The following is a 20,455-nucleotide window of genomic DNA, read 5'->3' as shown; positions in this document are numbered from 1 at the left end:
GCGATGCGACTGCGACGATGGAGGTGCACACCCCCTTCTACTTCCTTGTGCGAACGTTAAGTGTGATGGAGTACTCTCGAGAGAGGAACCAAACTGACCGTCTTCCTCTTCACCTTCTTCAATTTGTAGTGGAGATCACGCCGACGTTCTACAGCACCTCGTTCATTGCGGTTCTCGATCGCCTGCTGGAGACCGAGGATCTGCGGCCAGACCGCATGGTGCACGGCTACCTCTCCACCCGATGCTGAAGGCAACACACAGACGAAACGACACACGACACTACGGCTTTGCCTCTCTCTTCCTCTCGTCTCTCCTCCTGTGGTCGCTGAAGCGGCATTGATGCGGAACGAGCGAGACGCACCGCACACAGACAACATGACGATGACATCACACGCGTCGCGTGCTTCTTTCGCCCTACACCTGGGTTAACCCTCCCTCCTCTTTGCTCTCGTCTTTAGTGATGTGAGTGTTGAGCGTGTATTGTGCACATGTGCGTGTGTCGTGCGACAGTCGTGTGCGCCTCATGGGAATAGTCCTCGGAAGTAGTCTGCACGCGCCACACACAAAGAGGGTTCGTAGTGAGCGCGTGTGCGGTGCTGCGTGTCGTGTGCGTGTTCAGGGAAGAAGCACGCACCCTCGAATTCCTCGCTTCTGTTCTTGGTCTGCTCGACTTGCGCGTCCTTCTTCCACACGTTCTTGGCCTTCTCGGCCTCCCGCTCGGCCTTCTCCTTCTCCTCCCTCTCGATGCGCTCCTGCTCGGCCAGCTCTTCGGCCTCGCGCGCCTTCTTCCTCTCCAGCTCGTCGAGTTCGTCCTCCCGGCCCTCCTTCTTCATCTTCTTCCGCAGCTTGCGCTCCTCCTTATCGACCTTCCGCTTTCGCTTCTTCTCCTCCTTCTTCTTCTGCTGCTCCTTCTTGTAGTTGAGCTTGTACGCGCAGGGCGGACACAGGCGCAGCTTGACCAGCGCATTCTTCGTCTCGCCCGCCTCCGCGTACTGGAAGTTGACCTCGTAGCTCTTCAGGTCCTCCTTCGCCTCGCAGTGCTTGTTGCCACATATGAACTGGCCTGCGTGTAGTGGCATGCATCAAAAGATGTAAACAACAAATTCATAAACGTGTAGAAGATGAAGATGATGCAAGAAGATGAAGATGCAAGTTGCTAAAGAGGAAGAGGGAAGGGTGGTGCATGGAGTATATACCCTTGCCGATGATGACTTCCTTCTCGACGCGCCATCGCATGCCGACCTGGCCTTCGCGATAGCGGGTGAGGTCGGCGATGCAGTACTCGCGGTAGAGGCGCTCGTAGTATCGTCGCGCCAGCCGCTTCTCCCACGCCTCCCGCGAGTCGTCGGCTCGATCATCCTCCTCCGTGCGAATGAACCTAGAGTAGTAGTATACGCCATCATCATAACATCAGCACCACCCTAGCACCACATGTGCAGCACATGCACAACGCACGTACCGGTACTGCTGCTTGAGAATGTCATCGTCCGACTTTGTGGGCTTCTGGGGCACGGCGGGCAGCTTCCCTCGTCCATAGTACAACACCTACAAAGATAGAAATAAAAAAAAATAAAACAAATAATCAATAATCAATTATAAATAAATGATGGCGGCGTACGTAGTCGCGAATGTAGCGTTGGTGCCGCTCGTAAGCGTTCATGGTGCCTGTGTAGTATAGCCTACGCGACGAAGAGTCTTCAATCGGACCCAGGCTGGCCTTGGGTCGTGGTGGCGGCAAGATGGAAGGGCGACCACTGGCACCTGCCGTCCTGCTTTCCCCCTCATCTTCCAGATCTGATGCGAAGCCCGAGGCCGAATTCACGAACAAATCGAACAGGCTGGGCTTCCCTCCATCTCCTCCTGCACTGTCCATGGCGAAAAAGAATTTTATCTCTATTTGAATATTCCGTAATTGTTCTTTTTTTTTGCGGGTCATGGATGGGGACACGCTCCGCCACACAGCAACCTCCCTGCGTGACAACAAGCAAGCACCAAGAGAGGCCAGGGTACAGGCCACAAGGCTTTGCCAGGCGCACTTCAAGGCCATGGAGGAGGAGGGAGAGGAGGAGGAGGAGCAGGATATGGCCCAGGGCCAGAAGAGGGGGCTAGAGGAGGGCACCACCCCAGCCTGGAACAAGAGAAAGGTTGAGCTGAAGGGAGACAATGCTAAGAGCAAAGGGGACAAGGAAGAGGACAATGAGGAAGATGCCAACAAGCAAGAGGACAACAAGCAAGAGGACAACAAGCTTTTTGTATTGGGATCCTCACCTATCCCCTCCTGTGTACAGAAATACAAGCTGAGATATGCACATACAGAAATGGAACAATGGTGAAAAGGGCAAGGCCACCACATGGAAGCAGCTTGACCTGGATGCACTTATTGCAGAGTATGAAAGCAAGGATGGCTATAGCAACCAGCAGCATGGTCACATGCTGAAGGAAAAGTGTGAGAAGGAGGAAGCTGTTGGACAACAAGAAGGAGAAGAAGGAGAAGGAGACAATGGTGATGAGGGGGAATCCAACAAACAACAGCAATGGTGAAATCAATTACCTAAAGGAGCTTGAGATGTGGAGAAAGGAGCTCACAGCCTGTATGGAGTTTTATCACCAGCTGTGTGCAATGGTATGCAGGCTGAGGACCTTTAGTCACATGATGGTAATACCATCATTAGACATGTAACCAGCAGCACACAAGCTGAACTTCAGATCAAGTCCCACCAACAGGATGCCCTTCTCTTCACACACAAAAAGAAGAAGCTTCCAGCAATCAACCTCAAAACTGTATTATTGCACCATCATTCCTCTGGACCAGCACAAGCAAGGAGTACACCCACTGTCAAGGTCTACACACCCACTGCCAAGGTCTACACACCTGCCATCAAGATCTACAAGCACACTGCCAAGGTCAACACTACCACCACCAACTTCCACACACCTTCCGCTAAGATCAACATGATTGAGGGGCAACAACAGAACTTAGTGGACTTAAGCATTGTCGCCTCTTGCACAGCAGCTGCTTGTGCCCCCCTTCATTATGGTCATCATCACCACCAGCATTGGGCTCACCACCCTTGGCTTGTCCTCCTCATCCTCATCCCTGCAAGCTTCTTCATGCCTCCTCTTCATCAGTAGCCTGTGCAGGGTGGTGGTGGTGGTGGTGGTGAGGATGGGTTGGTGGAAGTAGTGGTGCTGGCAAGTGGTGTGGTGGCCTGCTTGGTTGTGGTGATGAGGACAGAAGGTGGTTGTGGTTGATTGATTGGGTGGGTGGTGACTGGGTGGTTGTTGCTTGTAGTGGACAGCTGGGTGGGTTGGATGAGCAAATTGAGTTGAGCCATGGTGGCACACTATTTATATGGGAAGAATGGGGCCAATGCAGGCAAACGCTCACATGTAGCTTGAGTTGTGTGTGGTGAGCCTCAACACTCCACAAGGCTCACTTCTGCTCCTGGTGACTGTGCCTGCCCACATTTTTTTTAATTTGGGTCCACCAGATACCCAAAAGATTTATTTATTTATTTATTTATTGTTGACACAGAGATTGCACATGCCAGTTTGGGTGTTGTGGTGGGGCGAAATAAATCAGCACATATGGGGCTCCTCAGTTGACACTGTATTGATCTCCTTGCATGTGCAGATATATGATCCTGACAAGCTGCTCAAATGTGTGGCAGCTGGCACTGGTGGTTGGGACGGCTTTTTGCCAATAGAGCTTCTCATTTCGCCCATGGGAAGTTGCCATGGGACCTGCCCAGCCCTTGGCTTCATCTTTGCCTGCAACGCCCAAGCCCTTGGCCTCATCTTTGCCCTCTGCACCCAAGCCACACCATAAGTGGTGGGTGAGCAAAGAATATAGAGCAAAGGGGTTGGGGGAATCATACCCAAGGCAGAGCACTTCTTGTAGGTGATGAAGAAGCCAATCTCCTTCTTCTTGCCCTTCATGAAGGGCCTGTCTGGTTGCTCATACCTGAGTTCAATCTGCACCTTCTCCTTGTTATAACTGGCAGCAGCCAGAGCTGCCCCTGTAGCAATTGTGTTGAGAAGGGCAGAGTTGGTGTGAGGGATGCTGCTCCAGTCAGGGAGGTTGGTGATGTGCCAGATGTTCAGCTTGTTGGTCCCAATGAGATTGGTTGGGTAGATGTTGTACTGGGCAGCTGGCTTCATGTCCTTCCTCATGAGACCACTGATGAACACAGCTGGTGGTGCCTATCATGGAAATGGGGTTAGGGGACTTGCAGTCCAAGAGGAATGGGGGCAACCAGCTGTACCTTGGACAGTGGTCTTGGGTCTGTTTGGGTAGGGGGCCTTAGCAGGCTTGTCCTTGTTGGTCTCCTCTTCCTTGGTCTGCCTCTTTCTCTTTGTCATATCTCCACCCTCCTCCCCTGGCTTGTTGCTACTTGAACTGCCCATTGGATTATCATACTGCCCCTTGGGTGCTGCAACGCCCTTGGTGCTTGTTTCTTTCTCCTTGCCCTTCACTAGAATGGAGGCCAGTTCTTCTGCGCTCACCTGAGTGGGAGTGCAGGGTAAGGGAATGCCCATGGTGGTGCATGGTGGTGTGTGGTGGTGTTTGGGTGGCACTTTGCTGGCCTTGTCTTTTCTGTTGACACCTTGGCCAATCCCCAAACTGCTGGTGGCCACAGTGTGAAGGTCTTTCAATTAGCCTGTCCATGTCAAAGTGATTGGGTGTAGCTGCAGCACCAAGAACCTACATCAAGCAACACTTAGTGTGTATGTTCTCTTCCCACCCTCTTTTTCAAAATCTCCATGTGGACCAATCAATCAGGCCCATCTTCTTGTCCATTTACTGTCCATTTACTCCCTTCTTGTCCATGTACTCATGAGTGGTTGTGCCTAGTTGCCTTTGCACCTTGAAATGGCTGAATGGTGCACAATCTGTCATCATGGCTATGCCAACCTCTGGTGTCATCAAAGTACACTTCCCTTCCCAAACATTTAATAGATATAGATGATGTTTACAATGCACTGTGACAGGGGCTATTCAACAGCTACTTGGTGTGGCATGAACTGGGACTGTTGGTCCAAACCAGCAACAAGGCCCTCTAGGTGCAGGGGAGAGAGCAACAGGGGACAAGGAGAAAGAGGAGATTGAAGCAAACATAAGAGTGGTAGATGATGTGAGTAGTGGAGGAGAGGAGGTAGTGAAAGAAGGAGAAGAAGTTGTTTGGGAATTCACAGAAGATGGTCTGGCGGATAAAGTGGAGATGGTAGAAGATGAGCAGGAGAAGGTCAGTGGTGTGATCAAGGAAGAGGAGGAGGACAACCACAGTGATGACGAGGATGAAGAAGGGGGGGACTGCCACTGAGAAAGCGAATGTGAATGACCAGGAAGATGCCACCCTTGAGGAGCTTCTTGCTTTCTTCACTGGAGAGCCTGCTACACTGACCTATCCAGTTACAACAACAACACCGGCGTGGTCGTGCATGGTGAGCGCGTGCGTGTCGTGTCCCTCGCTCCTCAACACCGCCTACCTTCCGCAGACGCTCGACGCGCAGATGAACCTTTCCGCCGCCCTGTACCTCAATGACACCGGTCCGCAGCCCTCATCCCAGCCAATGATCACCATTGTGGCCCGCGGTGAGCCCTGCGCTGACCACTGATCGTCTGCGGTGATGGGCGATGGGTGGTGGGGGTTAGGCAAGGGGCTGTTGCTGGACAGGAACAGCCTTTCACTGAAGCTGTCGCCCATCTTCGAGTGGAATCGGGACGCAATCGCGCGGCAGCATGGCAGCGTGATCAACTACATACTGGCCTACATGGAGACCAGCCCGGCGACCAAGCTCTTCATCGCGACCAACGCTGATCGGCTCCAGGTGTCCTACTTCGACTACAAGTGGGAGCTCAACAGCTTTGAGAACTCTCTGCTTCGGTCGCTCGCCCTCCTTCTGGTGAGGCGGCACGAGACAAGATTATTTTATTTTATTTTTGAAAACTTGTTTTATTTAGGGGAGACAGTTGATCTCCTCCCTTGCCTGCGCCAACTTGATGCAGTGGCCAAAGAGTACTACCACAAGGTGCTTGATATCAGGAAATTGTGGATGAGTCTTGGACGTGAACAACCCTTCAATTCGCACTTAAGCGTTCGTTGTTGACGAAAACGCGGGTAGGGCATGAACAGCGCAGGCTCGCCCGCCAGCCGTCGACCCCCGCGCCGCGCCGCGCCAGACTTCTCGGCACCGATGGCTCACTGCATGCAGAGTGGAATAAGCACACTGATCGATCCCAAACAAGTCAGTGAGCCAAATGCTTCCGAAAAGAAAGCCATCATCTAATAACATACCTTATTCGAGCCCGAGGGCATTCAACATCTTGGCCTTGGCCGCCGTCACTGACTCCAGCACGTGAGTATCCACGCGCGACACGCTGGCCAGATCGAAGAAGATCACCCGTCGCTGCCGCCTCAGCCCCAGCCTTCCAACGTGGCGCCAGGAGAGGTCTTCATGGCAGTAGCCGCTCGAGGCCATCTCGGCGATCGCTGCCCGCACCTGCTGCTTGGCCTTGTGCGAGAGCGGCTGTCCTTTAACGGCGCGCGCGTAGGGCATGATCAGCGCAGGCTCACCCGCCAGAGTGGTGACGCGCACGCCTTCGACTCCCCAGGCCGCGCGCCAGACGTTGGCCTCTGCCTCCAGACGCTGCCTCTGGTCTTCTGCGGGGGCTTTTTTGCAGAACTTGATGACGCAGCCGGTCCCGCTGGTCGTGCAGGCCCGCCAGGCCCTCCCGTCAACACCTCCACCAAGATCCCGCAGCAGAAAGAAGCGTGTGGCGCGTCCGGTCGGCATGTCGGCATCGTTGACGTCCTCGATGGTCGCCGGGACTCGAGCCCAGAACCACTGCGTCTCGTTCATGCAGACGCGAACGCTGGACGATAGCGCAGGTATGGGAGTGCACGGGGACTTCCACATCTTGTAGACGACGCTTGCCAGCAGGGCTGAGAGCTCGGGTCCGGCCTGCTCCGAGTCGTACACCTTGGTGCCGTGCAGCACACGCGGTGATTCGTCCTCCTTGACCGGCGCATTGTCATCGTCCGATTGGGTGAACGTCGTGTTCAGATCGACTTCCTCCTCCTCCTCCTCATCGTCGTCCTCGCCCTCGTCGCCCTCGTCGTCGTATCTCACGCGGCCGATGCCATCCTCCTTCCTGGCGCCCCCGAGGTTTTCGATGGCGGTACAAGTGTCAGCGGCGGCGTAGCGGTCACTCTCCTCGAACCAGTAGAATCTCCACTTGGTGTAGGTCGTCACGATCCCGAGCACGTGCTTGACACCGAAAAGGGTCTTGACGCAGCGCATGTAGTCGAATATCTGCCCGTGCACGCGCCTGTGGTCCATGATCGCCGGGCTTGGTCTCTTCACCTCGATCACGCCGACGGGTACGCCGCTAGCGGACTTCAAGACCCAGATGTCAGGCCGCAACCGGGTCAGGCCCAACTCAGTGGCGAGACGGATGGTTCCTGATGGTAGACCGGCGAGGCAGATCGCATCCGCCATGACCTGGACGACCCGCGATTGCACATCGGCCTCAGTTGACCATTGTGCCAATAGGCCGGTGTCGAACGTCGTCCAAATCGCCGACGCGGCTGTCGGCTCGCGCAGGGACAAGTCCTTCACCGTCGGATGCACTTGTTGCTCGATCAGGATTGCTCCGTCGTGATCGTTGCTCACCGACGCCTCCGAGGTCGAGGCCTGACGTTGTCCCAAAGGGGGCAGGCCGCGGTCGACAAAACGCCCTAGCATCGAGAATACGTTTTTTATCCACGTTAGATTAAATTCATCTACACGCCAAAAGGAGCCAACGTACTTCTCTCCTCTCGCGTTTCTTGCTCTCTCAGTTGCAATTTGCGGTTCTCCTCTCGCGTTTCTTGCTCTCTCAGTTGCAATTTGCGGAACTCAGCCACTAGGGCTTCCCTGTCCAAATCGTCAATCTGAGCCATCTCTACACGCTTGCCTTTCGTCGCGTACCGCCGAGTCGTGTTGGCGGGAACTTTGTTTTGTTTTTTCTCTTTTTTGGTATTTCTGCGAAATCTGCTGGCGGTGTCCGAACGAAATTTCATGGTTGATTGCAGTGGAGGAAAGTGGAAGGGGTGAAAGTGGAAGGGGTGGGGCGTAAAAACTGAGAAGAAAGTGAAAGCAAAGGGGTGGGAAAGTTCTGAATCATGGTATGAGCCATCTCATAAGTATTTTCGCACCACACTTTTGGGGCTTGTTCAGAGCCAGGCAATGAAATGGCTATCAATGTTGTGGTGTTTGGTGGGGGCCTGCAAGGAGGTGTTTATTCCTTAATATGACCCACTGCTTTGATGATAGCCCAAACATTGGGCTGGAGGTGGTCAATATAACAATTGACCACCTCTACAGAAACACCTTTCCAGAACTGATATGAGCTCTTTTAGTGAGGAGGGATGAAGGGAGGCCACATGATCCTTGAGTGGACCCCACAGCTTCTTGATGGGGTTCAGCTCTGGTGATTGGGGTGGGAGCTGGAGAAATTGGCCTCCTTCCTGGTCACCCCACTTTTGGACCACTTGTGCTGTTTGCTTTTGGTTGTTGTCCTGGATGAATAACCATTGCCCAGGGTAGTGCTGACACACAGTAGGGAGGATGTGCTTTGTGAGGAGATCTCAATAGCACTTGGCCATCAGCCACCCTTGGAAGATGGCAATGCTGCAGGTGCCTTGGCTTGAAATTGCACCAAGGATGAAGGCTTGTGGGCCATGTGCTGGACCCTCAAACCACTTGTCTTTGATTTCCTCCCAGCTCTTGGCCCAAACATGGCCTCAGGCCTCAGAGCTTCTCACTGTGGTGATGTCAAGGAAGACTGCATTGGCCCAGAACCAATTTCATTTGTGCTGCTGAGAACAAGAATGTCTTCATGCTTGCCTTCCTCAGTCTCCTTCTCAGCCTGGATATGTTCCAAGAGGTCTACCTGAGCTTTCTGTTGGTTGGGCATACACATGAAGACATTGACCAGCTCTTCTCCACTGCTCAGACAAAGTTCCATACCTCTTCCATTCACACCCCAAGGTAATGGTCATCACTCTTTTTTTGTGTTGATTGTTTTCCTGATGCACATTGGGTTTTTTATTTGTCAACTCATTACCCTGACGCACATTGGTTTTTTCTGTCAGCATTAATGATTGCCCCTTTTTGTTCACCTTCCTAACTTCATCTTCAAATTTCAGTCAACTTTCTGGTTTTCTTGAGCAGGCTTACCAATCCACCGGCCCAGCTCCTTCCCTGCACACCCTTGAAACTGTTTTAGCTTGTGGCTTTGACTTTAACGCCAACACTGGAGTTCCCCCACCCACCCTTCAAGAAATATTTAGACACCTGTAAATAAAACTTCTCTTCTCTGTGTACATTCAAATTCCACAGTGTTTTTATCTCATGTACACCTGTTTTTAGTTTCATTAAAAAGTACCACTGTCAGCTTCATGGATCCCCAAGCACATCACCAACCTTACCAGCATCAATATCATCACAAGGCTCTGCACTGTCCTGGCTGCAAGGGGTCCCCAATGTTGACATTGAAGCACTCCTGCTCACTCTTGCCACAGTCAACCAGCTCCTCAGCAAGTACCCCATGCACACCGAGAGCCGGAGTTTGGCTCTCCATGTGGGATTCTCCCGCGGGAAGAAAATCCAGCAGGAGGTCGACGAGAATCCTGTTGGAGAGCCACCTTAAAGAGCGACCAAGTCCAGCCCTGTTAAATAATGCCCCGGCTGTCAGGAATTTTGCCGTTTATTTCAATTCAAAGTGTATCTTGGGCCAAAGATCGAGATGGACCCAACGTGGCGAGGCCGCGGGGCCGTGGAGGCAGATCGTGAGACCGAGATGAGCGGGTGGAGTGAGGATGAGAAGCTTCGATTCATCTACGAGATGCTGTCGATCATGGGCGAACAGCAACGGCAGGAAGTGGAGGACATCCAGCAGATCAGCGCCACAGTGGCCGAGATTGGCCATCTCATTCCCGCCACCAGCGAGATGATGAATCCCTGTGAGCCTCGCCCTCTTGGCGATTCGAATGGCACAGGTACGCAGCTTGTGCGTTCTTGAAATCTGAACGAAGTGTGCCATCCTCAGATCTGTATTGTTCGTGTAGCCGAGGACCAAGATCCAAGGATGGGAGAGGAGGAGCTGGAAGGGACCGAAGCACAACTGCCGCCGCAGCCGGAGCCGCCGAAGAAGTTTGGCTTCGACGCCGCTTTCGCCCAGAGCAAGAAGAAGCGCGAGCGGCGGCAGCGCCTGCGGGCCAACCGCCAGGCCCTGCGCGCCGCGGCCGGCCAAGACAACGAGCAACAAGCCTGCTGACGATGGCGAAGACGGCGACGATGACGCTGCCGCCATTGGCGACGGACTCCCACATGAAGCGGATGGGAAGTTGAAGGAGAAGGAAGATGAGGCAGAGGTGCCGACGTCATCTGGCAGCCCAGCGCGAAGAGAAAACGGCGCGGCTGTGATGAACGTGACACCGCCGGCGGCTGGAGCAATCGATGACGGACACGAGCGAACCACGAGCGGCCGCAGGACTGCGGCGACGAGAAGCGACGACCAGGAGGGAGTGGTCGAGGACCAGCAGCACCAGCACGTGATCAGCCGACTCGAAGCCCAGCTCACCTGGGGCAAGGAGCGCGGCGTCATCGGTGCTCCGAGCGGGGTGGCCGGCGATATGTCGCCCACCACCTCTCCCTCTTCCTCCGCTTCCTCATCAGCAGCCTCGTCCGTCTCCAATTCGGCGGCTAACACCGCCACTTGGCTGCCAGATATGCCCCGGGGCGAGGAGCCCACCACCACTGTTGGCGCGGTTGAACCGGGTCACGCGGCGGCCGGCGCGGTGAACGTGGCGGCGGTGGACCCCGAGCGATTACAGAGCATCGAGAACGCGCTCAAGGAGCTGAACACGCGATTGGCCACCTGGCACGCCGAACGAGAGGCTCTTCCCGCCGCGTCACCACCAACACCCGCACCCGCACCGGCGGCGGCGCCGTCGTCTTCATATCCGTTGTTAGCTGAAGAGATCGAGCGCAAGCTGGCCAAGGTCCCTCCTACTCCAAGTGTGGCGGTGGTGAGGAGTGACAAGCTGGTTGACTGACCACCTTGTGCTGGCCGAACCCACATGCGCAGGTGGAAGCGCAATCGGATGCGGTGCTGGCACTGCTGCGTAGTAGGCAAGCCGAAGCCGAAGCCGAAGCTGAAGCCGACACCACAACTGCAGCGACGGCGAGAGCGGAAGCCGTAGTGGCAGCGCGGCAGGCCAAGGGCAAAGCAGTGGACCACGGCCACAGTAAAATTCGAGAGACAGGCGAGGTGGAGAAGGAGAAAGAGAACCAACTGGCCAAGAAGCAGGACGCCTCTCTGGAAGAGCTCCGTGAGCTGCGCAAGGACGTCCTCGCCATCAAGGTACCCCATGCGCGCCTCTGTGTCGTGTGTGTGTGTGTGTGTGTCGTGTGTCGTGCGTGTGTGCGTGCGTGTGTCGTGTCGTGTGTGCGTGTCGTGCTGGGTGATCATGCCTGAGAGGCGTATCAACTACTCAGGAGCGGCTACGATCAGTGAGCACAAGGCCGGCCCGGCGGTACTATGCGGATGATGCACGCGACGCGGTAGGAGGAGGCCACGTTCAGTACTATGCCGTGGCCGTCCTGCTCGCCATCCTGGTCGTGCTCCTTCGCATCGTACTGTTGGGCGCCCACTGATCTGTCACCGCTCAATTGAACCTTCTCACCACTAAACGTGTGGGCAGTGCACCTTTGAGATGGGCAGGGAATTGGAGAATTGAATGGGTAATGAGAGCATCATTGATGCACAGCAGGCTTGGAATGTAACCCATACATCCCATGTGCTTATAGACTGTTTCCTCTTTGGTGCAATTCATGAGGGACTGAAGCACTTGGTCGTGAAGGTACATACAAAAGGGCAGAGCCTGCCGCCACGCCAGTATGAATCGCGACGAGCTGCGTAGCTCCTTGTTGTGGTCGCCTTTTTTTTTTGATTTATATATTTTCCTGTCCTGCGGTTTGGTGAAAGGTGGCAGGAAAGAAAGAAGAAAAGCAAACAAGAGGCCGGCAGGGAGCCATTAGATTGGACAAAAAGAAAGGTTCACGCGCAGCACGAGGAGCATGCAGAGAAGAGGAGGAAAGGGCAAACCGGCAAGCAGCAGGTGCGGACCCCTGCTCTTTGATTCATCGCCTGCGCACTGAATCCAATTTTCATGGTTTTGATTTATTTTCTTAAATGAAATAATCATCCCATTGTTGCAGCAAAGCGGCAACGCTGGTGGCCACCGAAGGCGAATATCGCGGCTTCATTCGTGTCACCGCCGGCGATGACCTTGGGGTGCCCCCCCCCTCTCTTGCTACACCATCTGCAGATCACCCTTGCGCTCATCTTACATCCCACATCTTTTTTTTCTTGTGCTTCGTTGCCGCTTCATCATTCATGCTGCCCCACAGCAACTCAGCAGCAGCGAGTTTCAGCTGGCCTTCAAGAAGCTCAACAAGCGCGATTCGGTGACGAAGCTCAAGGGCCTGCAGGAGCTCAAGACCCTGTTCGAGGACATCGCGGGCAAGGGCGAGGACGTCGATGCCGTCATCCAGGCGTGGGTCTACTCCTTCCTCCGACTGGCCGCGGACGACGATCCCAAGGTGCGCGTGGCCCTGTGCAACACCTTTGCCGGGCTCGTGCAGGCCGTCAAGAAGAAGCTCGCCGCCCAGCTCAAGCGCATCATGGTACGATCTAGCGAGAGACCTTTTCGTTGTTGTTGTTGTTGTTGTTGTTGTTGTTGTTGTTGTTTGCAACCAATGGTAACAATGAACTGGTACTGCGGCCTCATCCAATTGGCTCGAATTATAACAGGGCACGTGGCTGTGCCTGCAGTTCGACCAATCGAACGAGGTTGCCAACGCCGCCAAGAAGGCGTTCCAGGTTCGATGTCAACTCTCAGTCAGAGCGCGATGTTGTGTGGAGCTCACCACTCTCACTGACCTCATGTCGCTGGTGATCGTTGCCTTTTATGTTGCACGCGTGCGCAGGTGGCCTTCCCCGCGAAGAAGCACAGCGAGGCGCTGCTGTTCTGTAAGGCGGAGATTCTGGACCACTTCGAGGCCAACTTTGCGCAGACGCCCCAAACGCTGGGTACCACGATCGCTGCGCCTTTCCCTCACGTGCCCCTTGTCCCCCCTTTGCCCCTGCAGGACCACCTCTCACACTATTCTCGTGCGGCCGCGGTTATGTTCAAACGTAACAGCCAACGAAAATGCCAAAGAGAAGGCCGAAGACCGATACTCCAACCTCATATTCTCCTCCATCCTCGCGTTCCGCTACTTCCAAGGTACCGCTCGCCGGACACCATTCAAGCGCACGTTGGTGCTTATCTCGTTTTCGGTGTGTGTCGTGTGTCGTGTGCGTGCGTGTGTGTCGTGCGTGTCGTGCTGTGTGTCGTGAGCAGAGACGATTCCAGAGGCTGAGAACCAGGCGCTGGCCGAGAGCCGATATAACGAGCTCCTGGGCAAGAAGTTCTGGAACTTCCTGAAGGACAAGAAGCACCTCCTCATCCGCCGAGCCGCCTACCAGTTGCTCGCCACAGTAAGCCACAAGGCTCGACGTACGTCTCACTCAGCCACCTCACAGCCGCCTCTTTTCGTTCTTTCTTTCGCCGAAAGACTTTGTCTGGAATCTGAATAAGTCTCGCGCGACTGATCGCTTTTCTATTTATTTATTCCCTCCTGTGCCGAACCAGCCTACGTGGAGGCCAACATCTCCTGGCTCACCCCGGTCGTGGTGGGTATGCTCAACGACACGGAGAGCAGCAATCAAGCACACATGTGGGAGGCCCTGCTGACCTTCTTCAAATGTACGCGCCCCACCCCCCAAATAGCTCAGTGTCTTCTTGCTTCAACTCACCGTGAGGCCCCATGGACTCGTCACGCAGACTACCCCGAGGCCTGGAGCCACATCAACGCGCGAAAGCAAGTGCTGGGTCCGCTGTGGGTCATCCTTCGAAACGGCACCAGCGGCTCGGCCGCCGTCACCTATCCCTCGCTCCTGCCCCTGATCAGGTTCGTACGGCGCACGCCACCGATCTTCGGTGGTGAGTAGTTCGTTCGGGCAAGCACGTGCTGGTGTGTGTGGTGCTCACTCGCTTGCTCGTGGCGAGTAGTTTGATTCCGAAGGAGGTGGTAGGTGAGGGGACGGGCTTCCACAAGGAGTTCTTCTCCAACCTGTGGAAGGGGCTCGCCAGCGAAAACTTCTCCGATACCTCCGCCACGCGGCTCGTCGCGGCCTACATGGAGTGTCTCCTCTACTTCATCTCCCTCGATCTGTACGCAGTCATCGCCCTCTTTTCTTTTCTTTTATGGTGCGCTCACTGGTGGTCGCTGACGACACGACAGCCGAAACGATGAGAGGGAGGAGAGCGAGGCCACGGACATCGCCCAGTACCTGGTGGCCAATCAACTCTTTGATGCCACCCACTACTACCTCACCACCGACAAGGTATATATTATATTATATGAAATTTATTGATGTATTGCATTCCCTTCAATGCACTAGCTTACGCTGGAATGTCATGTATGTTGGCTCCAGCCTCCTTCTGCGCTCGTCAAGTCGATCAGCGGCCTCGTGGGCAAGCTCGTTGCAAAGGACGCCCAAGGTAGCGCCTGCCCCCTACTCAGCCTTGGTCCTGTCGTCGTTATTTACCAAGCTTTGGGGGGGGGCAACAAAATTGCAGACATTGTGAAGGCCTATTTCATCAAGCTCGGCGATGACGCCAAGGCCGTGTTCAGCGAGAATCAGGACAACCTGCCCCTGGCCACCTACTGCAGCCGCTTCTCCGAACTGCTGTCGTCGCTGGCCGCTCTCCTCAGCTCCTCGGTACGCAACCTCCCGCGGATGATCATCAAGCCCCCCCTGGCACTCATTGTTTTCTCACGCATCACTGTGCGCGATCAACACACACACACACACACACACACAACAGGAAAACACATCGGGGTCGGCACTCGAGCAGGTGCTGCGGGAGGTGGTCGGGACAGCGCTGCCGCGCGCCAGGGAGGATACGACCGAGACCGCGTGGGTGCGGATGCTGACCGAGCTCGCCGCCTCGTTCCCCGCGCTCGTGTTCGGCTCGGCCGCCGCCGAGTCGGAGGCGCCCAAGGCCTTCTTCGCCGACGCGCTCCTCCCGTGGGTCACCTCCTGGGTTTCGTCCGAGGCGCGCGATGCTGCCTTCACCCCGGTTCTCTTCGACCTGGTCCACCACTACCTGCAGCACATCGCGGCTGCTGGCGGCGACCACCAGACGGCGCTGCTTCACGACCAGTGGGAGTCGCTGGTCCGCGAGGTGATCGCCACCGGCAAGCCCCGCCTCCTGCTGCTGCTCCTGCAGAAGGTGTGCCGCGGCACCGCCAACGAGCAGTGGGCCAGCAGGCAGCTGGACGAGCACGCCACGCACCTCTTCAACGCGCTCCAGGCCGGCGCCGCTGCCGTGGGCGACGACATCGAACTGTCGCTCCTCCGCTTCCTCATCGCCGGCAAGGACAACCAGGCGTCGCCGCTGCTGTCGGCCTCGTGCCTTGCCCAGATCGTCGAGTCGCTGTCGGCCAGCCTGACCGGCTTCCTCGACGGGCACTCGCTGGCGGCCGGCGCCGCGCTCGAGGCCGATGCCGAGCAGCTGGCGTCGCTCAAGGACGTGCTGGTCCTCGTGCGATCGGTGGCCTCTGCGCGTCTGCCCGCTGGGCTCCAGCGCAGTCGGGCCTCGCTGCTCGGCAACACGGTCTTTCGGCTCCACCTGCTCGCCCAGCTGTCGCCTCCGGGCGCCGACGCTGCGGCTGCCTACGCTGACGTCAACTCGACCGCGCTGGCGTCCCTCTCCGCCTTTGCCACGTCACGCCTGCGCGAGGAGGAACCCGAAACCGCCGCGGCCTTCCGCGCCTACCTGGTCTCGTCGCTCCACGAGGCCGTCCTCCACGCAGCCCCCACCTCGATCGCTGGTATGGCCACCGCTTTCGTGTGCGCGTGCGGTGGTGCGGTGGTGCGTGTGCGTGTCGTGCGGCGAAATGACAGTTTTCGTGCTGTGCTGTCGTGTAGCTGCGAGCGATGTTGCAGTACAGGTGCGCAAATGGACCGAGTTGGACAAGGTCAAGTCGTCGGCTGCGGAGCTGGTCCTCGACCGCGCCGAGTGGGAGAAGTCCCGTGACGCCGTGCCCTCGGCCATCGACGGCCGCGACACCTCGTCCCTCTTCCTGCGCCTCACCGGTGCCGTCACCGGCAAGGGCGACGAGACCAACGACGCCGCCACCGCCGCCGAGACCTACGCCTGCATGGCCCTCTTCGCCACCGAGCTCCTGCAGCGCCTGTCCGCCCCGGTGCTGTTGGCCGGCGGCGGCGACGACCAAGCCACCAAGCCGCACGCGTGGCTCATTTCGGCACTGCTCCAGTCCTACTCGCTCTCCGGCGTGTCGCTCTTCTCCGTCGACGAGAGCGAAGACCTCGGGCCGGTCATCTCCCAGTCCCTCCTCTCGGGCTCCGCCGCCAATGCGGCCGAACCCGACGAGGAGGACGAAAAGCCCAGGTATCCAAACCCTGCAGCGTGTCGTGTGGTGTGGTGTGTGCGGTGCGCGTGTGCGATGACATGTTGCCTGACTCTTGCTGGCGTGTTGCAGCAATGATGTGTGGAGCCTGCTGGCGAGGCAGGCGCCTCGTGGCGTGGCCCTGTTGGCCAAGTTCATCACCGACCAGGCGAAGGCCGACACCGAGCCCAACGCATTCACGCGTGACCTGCTCCAGCACCTGATCGACGAGGCGCAGCAGCGCGGGGGCCTCAGCGCCCTGTCACTGGCCTTTGTGCTGCGTCTCCTCGTCGCACGCGCCGATCTCTCTTGCGAGGCCCTCGCAAGCGTCATCGTGCCCGCGCTTCCCCTCTCCTTCAACGCCAACGGTACGCGCAAGTCAGCTACGCTTTGTGTTGTGTGTTGTTGTGTGTCGTGTGTCGTGTTTGTTATTTCGGCTAACGCTCGTCGTGACCGCGCGCAGATGACAATTTCTACGGAAGGCTTGCCGCGGTGGAGGCCAGCATTCCGGTCATCGCCGGTGCGACCTCGGGGGAGGTGACGCAGGCGCGCGAGATCGCCGCGGCCACCTTTGCCTCGCTCAAGGAGGCCCAGACCACCAGCGAAGAGGACGCCCGCCGGGTTCTCTTCTCCATGGCCGCCCTCGCCGCCTTCTATTGGCCCCAGGCAGCCCCTCAGTCCGCCGAGGTACCACCGCCTCGCTCATCACCACCGGACACATGGACTAATGAGTTGCGTGTCGTGTCGTGTCGTGCGTAGCTGGCCGCACACATGTCGACGCTTGCGGGGCTGTTCCCCAAGGGCCGCTGGCCCAACGCTGCCGGCCTCCCCGCCGCGCTGTCGCGAGGTCTGCGCACCGGTGCCCTCCGCCTGTCGTTCGCCATCGTGACCAAGAGCGGCGCCACCCTCGACCGAGCGTCGTGGGACTTCGTGCTCAACCTGGTGAAGAGGTTCGTCTTCCCGCTCGCACATGCCACGAAGGCTATTTGAATCTCACCGGCCTTCGCCTGACTCTGCGTTGTGCGTGTGCGTGCGTGCGTGTGTGTGTGTGTGTGTGGTGCGTCTGCCACAGTGGCCTGGTGGACACGAAGGCCAAGGCCAAGGGGTCGTCAATCCCCGACGTGGCGGACGCGACCGAGGCGCTGCGTCTGCTGTGGGCCGTGATGCGCGCCTTCCAGGCCCTGTCCGCGAGCGAGCAGAGCCTGCCCGTCCCCGAGGAGAAGTACCACAGCTTCCTCTCGAAGCTTCTCCCGCAGGTCTTCGAAGTCTTCCTGGCCGGTACCTTTTCCCCATCCAATGACCTCCCACAATCACTGCGCGCGTCATGTCTGGCTAACCGCACACGCACACGCACCACCGCACACGCACACGCAGTGGGCCAGAGGCTGTCCAAGATGATGGAGCGCGACAATCCGCTCTCGGTGCTGCTGGAGCAGGTGGTGCGCAGCATGCCCTCCTCGCTGCTGTGCAAGCACATCAGCGGACGCGAGAGCGACGACTCCGTTCACGCCCTCCTCTCGTGCCCCGACTGGCGCCTCCAGAAGACGGCCTACCGCCTGCTCCTGCACAAGCTCATGGCCATCGCCGCCGTGCCCGACGATGGTACGCCTCTACACAACGTATTGTGTGTCGTGCGTGCCGTGCGGTCGTGCGTGTGTGTCGTGTGCTGACCAACCGGGTTTCAGAGGAAGGAAAGGACAAGGAGGCGGAGTCGGCCGAGGAGGAGAAGGAGGTGAAGGCGCCTCTGCCACCTGCGCTGCAGGAGCAGATCGAGCGGCCGTCGGAGGACTTCCACGGCCTGCTGGGCTATCTCCTGGGCTGGTCGCTCGTGCTCGACCACTGCACCCTGCGCTCGCCCGAGTTCCGCGCGCGTCTGGGCTCCTACCTGCGGCGCTCGTCCTTCTCGCTGCAGATGTTCATGCGCGTCCTCTGCCAGCACCTCGACCTAGCAGCACCCGCACGCCTCCACCTCCCTTCCGCCCCCTCAGTCCTTCAAAATCGCCGGTACGTCCCACAACCGTCACCGTGCGTGTCGTGCCGTGCATGCCGTGCGTGTTGTGCCGTGCTGTGCGTGCCGTGCGTTGGATGACGTGTCGGGGGTGACTGACATGGGGTCATGTGAGTAGATATGGTGTCGACGAGCGATGAGTGGATCGGTGCCTACGCGGCGCACCTGTACCTGCGTCTGCTCCAGGCCTTCCCCGCGCTCGTTCGTCTCTGGTGGACCGATGACTGCGACCGGCAAACGGCTGCCCTCATGGAAAAGTGCGTGGCCAGCGCTCCTCGCGGCCTTGATCGGCGTTTCGCTGACTCTTGTCTCTTCCCTGCCGCGCGTGTGTCGTGCGCCGTGTGTCGTGTCGTGTCGCTCGTCCAGGTACACGATGCTGCTGATGAGCCCCATCCTCATCGAGAACGAATTGGCGGCGATCGCCAACTACAAGTCCGAGGCGGGCAACTTCCAGGTGAAGGCCAGCAAGGTGACGCGCGAGGTCACCGCCACCTACGAAAAGGATGAGATGTCCCTTGCCGGTACGGCACACTCCCCATCCCCCCCCCAACGCTAGCACCCTCCACCTAATGCTGGTGTGTGTGTTGTGTTGTGTATTTGTTGTGTGTATGGCGACAGTCGTCATGCGCCTGGCGCCGTCGTACCCGCTCCGGTCGGTGGAGCTGGAGTCCAAGAGCCGGCTCGGTGTGAGCGAGGCCCAGTGGCGCAAGTGGATGCTCTCCATGACCACCCTCTTCCTCACCCACGTACGTACCATACATAGAGGGTCCACGCCGCCGCCGGGGCTTGCTTGACTCACGAGTGCACTTGTTGGGTCAACAGGACGGTACCATTCTGGACGGCGTGCTGCTGTGGAAGCAGAACCTGGACAGGCACTTCGAGGGCGTCGAGTGCTGCCCGATCTGCTACTCGCTCTTCCACATCTCAGACCACTCCTTGCCACGACTCGCCTGCAAGACGTGCCACAACAAGTTCCACTCTGCGTGCATGGTACCACCCACCACCCCACCTCCCGCTTTTTGCTCATTCTCTTCCTCTACGCGCACTAACGCGGTTTAATGCGAACCACGCACAACCACAGTACAAATGGATCAGGGTCTCGCACAACACCGACTGCCCTCTGTGCAAGACGCCCTTCAACTGAGCCAAGAAAAAGAAAGCGATGTCGCTTGTTCACCCTCTTCACCTGGAGGCAGGACAAGAACAAGAACGTTGGCCATGATTTCTTTTTCTTCGGTCATTTTCTCTTCCGATTTCCTTTTGGTGTCTTGAGACCTTCCACCCAAGGAACACGTTAGGTGGCCTTGCAGTCCTATTGACGTGTGGTGTGGCCAACGAAGTAAGACATCAGAAGAGAGACTGCGGGCGCATCTTCACACGCCGGCACATAGCGCTCTGTGTCGATCCTCGCCACCTACACCTACAGAACGTAAGGTACCTGCATTTCGATCAAAATTGAAGCTCCATCATCTTGCCATCATTGCCTGCAATTGTCCAAATTGCCTTGTCTCATCAGAGTGCGCAGGTGATCCGCCACAAGAAGGCGATACCCGCAACCCACAATGTCAGCACCAACGCCAGCACCAGTGCCGGAGAAGAAGGATGCGACCAAGGAAGTGGAGATGAAGGAGAATGGAGAGGCAACATCAACCACTGCACCCTCATCCTCCCCACCTCGTACTACCACTGCCCCTTCGACGCCTGCTGCCGGCAACAAGCGAAAAAGAAACGATGATGAAGGTGAGGGTGAAGTACAAGATGACCTTGCCGAGGACAGCCTGGCTGACTCTCCTCAAAGCGAAGAGAAGAAGGGAACCAAGCGCATGAAGGCACCTCATCCCTCTTCCCCTTCCTTCAAAATCGCTCGTTTGA

The 20,455-nt window shown here is 57.2% G+C and overlaps 8 protein-coding genes and 1 pseudogene across 8 annotated transcripts in view; 6 read left to right on the top strand and 3 right to left on the bottom strand.

Moving 5' to 3' along the window:
• ACA1_378120 (uncharacterized protein) overlaps positions 1 to 248 on the top strand; it is a gene marked incomplete at both ends in the record, with an annotated part of 961 nt that extends 713 nt beyond the window's left edge. The window contains one exon of the mRNA XM_004337659.1: positions 130 to 248. Within this exon, the coding sequence (XP_004337707.1) occupies positions 130 to 248 (119 nt within the window). The remainder of the gene's footprint in view (positions 1 to 129) is intronic.
• Positions 249 to 521: 273 nt separating this feature from the next.
• Positions 522 to 1,660, bottom strand: ACA1_378110 (uncharacterized protein; the record flags this gene model as incomplete). Its single annotated transcript, XM_004337658.1, has 5 exons — positions 522 to 547; positions 635 to 1,063; positions 1,197 to 1,378; positions 1,460 to 1,545; positions 1,619 to 1,660. The coding sequence occupies 5 exons, from the start codon at positions 1,658 to 1,660 to the stop codon at positions 522 to 524; spliced, it is 765 nt and encodes a 254-aa protein (XP_004337706.1).
• Positions 1,661 to 2,045: 385 nt separating this feature from the next.
• Positions 2,046 to 2,333, top strand: ACA1_378100 (uncharacterized protein; the record flags this gene model as incomplete). The annotated part of the gene is made up of 2 exons (XM_004337657.1): positions 2,046 to 2,252; positions 2,289 to 2,333. 2 exons carry the CDS (start codon positions 2,046 to 2,048, stop codon positions 2,331 to 2,333), a joined length of 252 nt encoding a protein of 83 aa, XP_004337705.1.
• Positions 2,334 to 3,598: 1,265 nt separating this feature from the next.
• On the bottom strand, positions 3,599 to 4,539 carry ACA1_378090 (uncharacterized protein; the record flags this gene model as incomplete). Its single annotated transcript, XM_004337656.1, has 3 exons — positions 3,599 to 3,807; positions 3,879 to 4,193; positions 4,266 to 4,539. The coding sequence occupies 3 exons, from the start codon at positions 4,537 to 4,539 to the stop codon at positions 3,599 to 3,601; spliced, it is 798 nt and encodes a 265-aa protein (XP_004337704.1).
• A 903-nt stretch (positions 4,540 to 5,442) lies between these two features.
• On the top strand, positions 5,443 to 5,978 carry ACA1_378080 (uncharacterized protein; the record flags this gene model as incomplete). Its single annotated transcript, XM_004337655.1, has 3 exons — positions 5,443 to 5,596; positions 5,657 to 5,888; positions 5,966 to 5,978. The coding sequence occupies 3 exons, from the start codon at positions 5,443 to 5,445 to the stop codon at positions 5,976 to 5,978; spliced, it is 399 nt and encodes a 132-aa protein (XP_004337703.1).
• Positions 5,979 to 6,300: 322 nt separating this feature from the next.
• ACA1_378070 (uncharacterized protein) lies at positions 6,301 to 7,749 on the bottom strand (the record flags this gene model as incomplete). Its single annotated transcript, XM_004337654.1, has 1 exon — positions 6,301 to 7,749. The coding sequence occupies one exon, from the start codon at positions 7,747 to 7,749 to the stop codon at positions 6,301 to 6,303; it is 1,449 nt and encodes a 482-aa protein (XP_004337702.1).
• Positions 7,750 to 8,884: 1,135 nt separating this feature from the next.
• ACA1_378060 (uncharacterized protein) lies at positions 8,885 to 9,040 on the top strand (the record flags this gene model as incomplete). The annotated part of the gene is made up of 1 exon (XM_004337653.1): positions 8,885 to 9,040. The coding sequence occupies one exon, from the start codon at positions 8,885 to 8,887 to the stop codon at positions 9,038 to 9,040; it is 156 nt and encodes a 51-aa protein (XP_004337701.1).
• A 753-nt stretch (positions 9,041 to 9,793) lies between these two features.
• ACA1_378050 lies at positions 9,794 to 11,706 on the top strand (annotated as a pseudogene).
• Positions 11,707 to 12,129: 423 nt separating this feature from the next.
• On the top strand, positions 12,130 to 19,727 carry ACA1_378040 (HEAT repeat domain containing protein; the record flags this gene model as incomplete). The annotated part of the gene is made up of 27 exons (XM_004337652.1): positions 12,130 to 12,170; positions 12,271 to 12,346; positions 12,463 to 12,738; positions 12,866 to 12,934; positions 13,042 to 13,144; positions 13,257 to 13,340; positions 13,458 to 13,613; positions 13,749 to 13,862; positions 13,941 to 14,067; positions 14,169 to 14,330; positions 14,401 to 14,503; positions 14,594 to 14,660; positions 14,739 to 14,881; positions 14,988 to 15,996; positions 16,112 to 16,577; positions 16,669 to 16,943; positions 17,039 to 17,085; positions 17,122 to 17,262; positions 17,335 to 17,525; positions 17,648 to 17,853; positions 17,950 to 18,177; positions 18,261 to 18,562; positions 18,725 to 18,840; positions 18,950 to 19,104; positions 19,202 to 19,329; positions 19,406 to 19,573; positions 19,665 to 19,727. The coding sequence occupies 27 exons, from the start codon at positions 12,130 to 12,132 to the stop codon at positions 19,725 to 19,727; spliced, it is 5,016 nt and encodes a 1,671-aa protein (XP_004337700.1).
• Positions 19,728 to 20,455: the final 728 nt, after the last annotated feature.

This window comes from Acanthamoeba castellanii, assembly GCF_000313135.1.
Source record: "Acanthamoeba castellanii str. Neff unplaced genomic scaffold scf7180000084711, whole genome shotgun sequence".
NCBI classification, from domain to species: Eukaryota; Discosea; order Longamoebia; family Acanthamoebidae; genus Acanthamoeba; species Acanthamoeba castellanii.
Note: the sequence above shows the minus strand (reverse complement) of the source record. Positions and strands in the feature narration are given on the sequence as shown.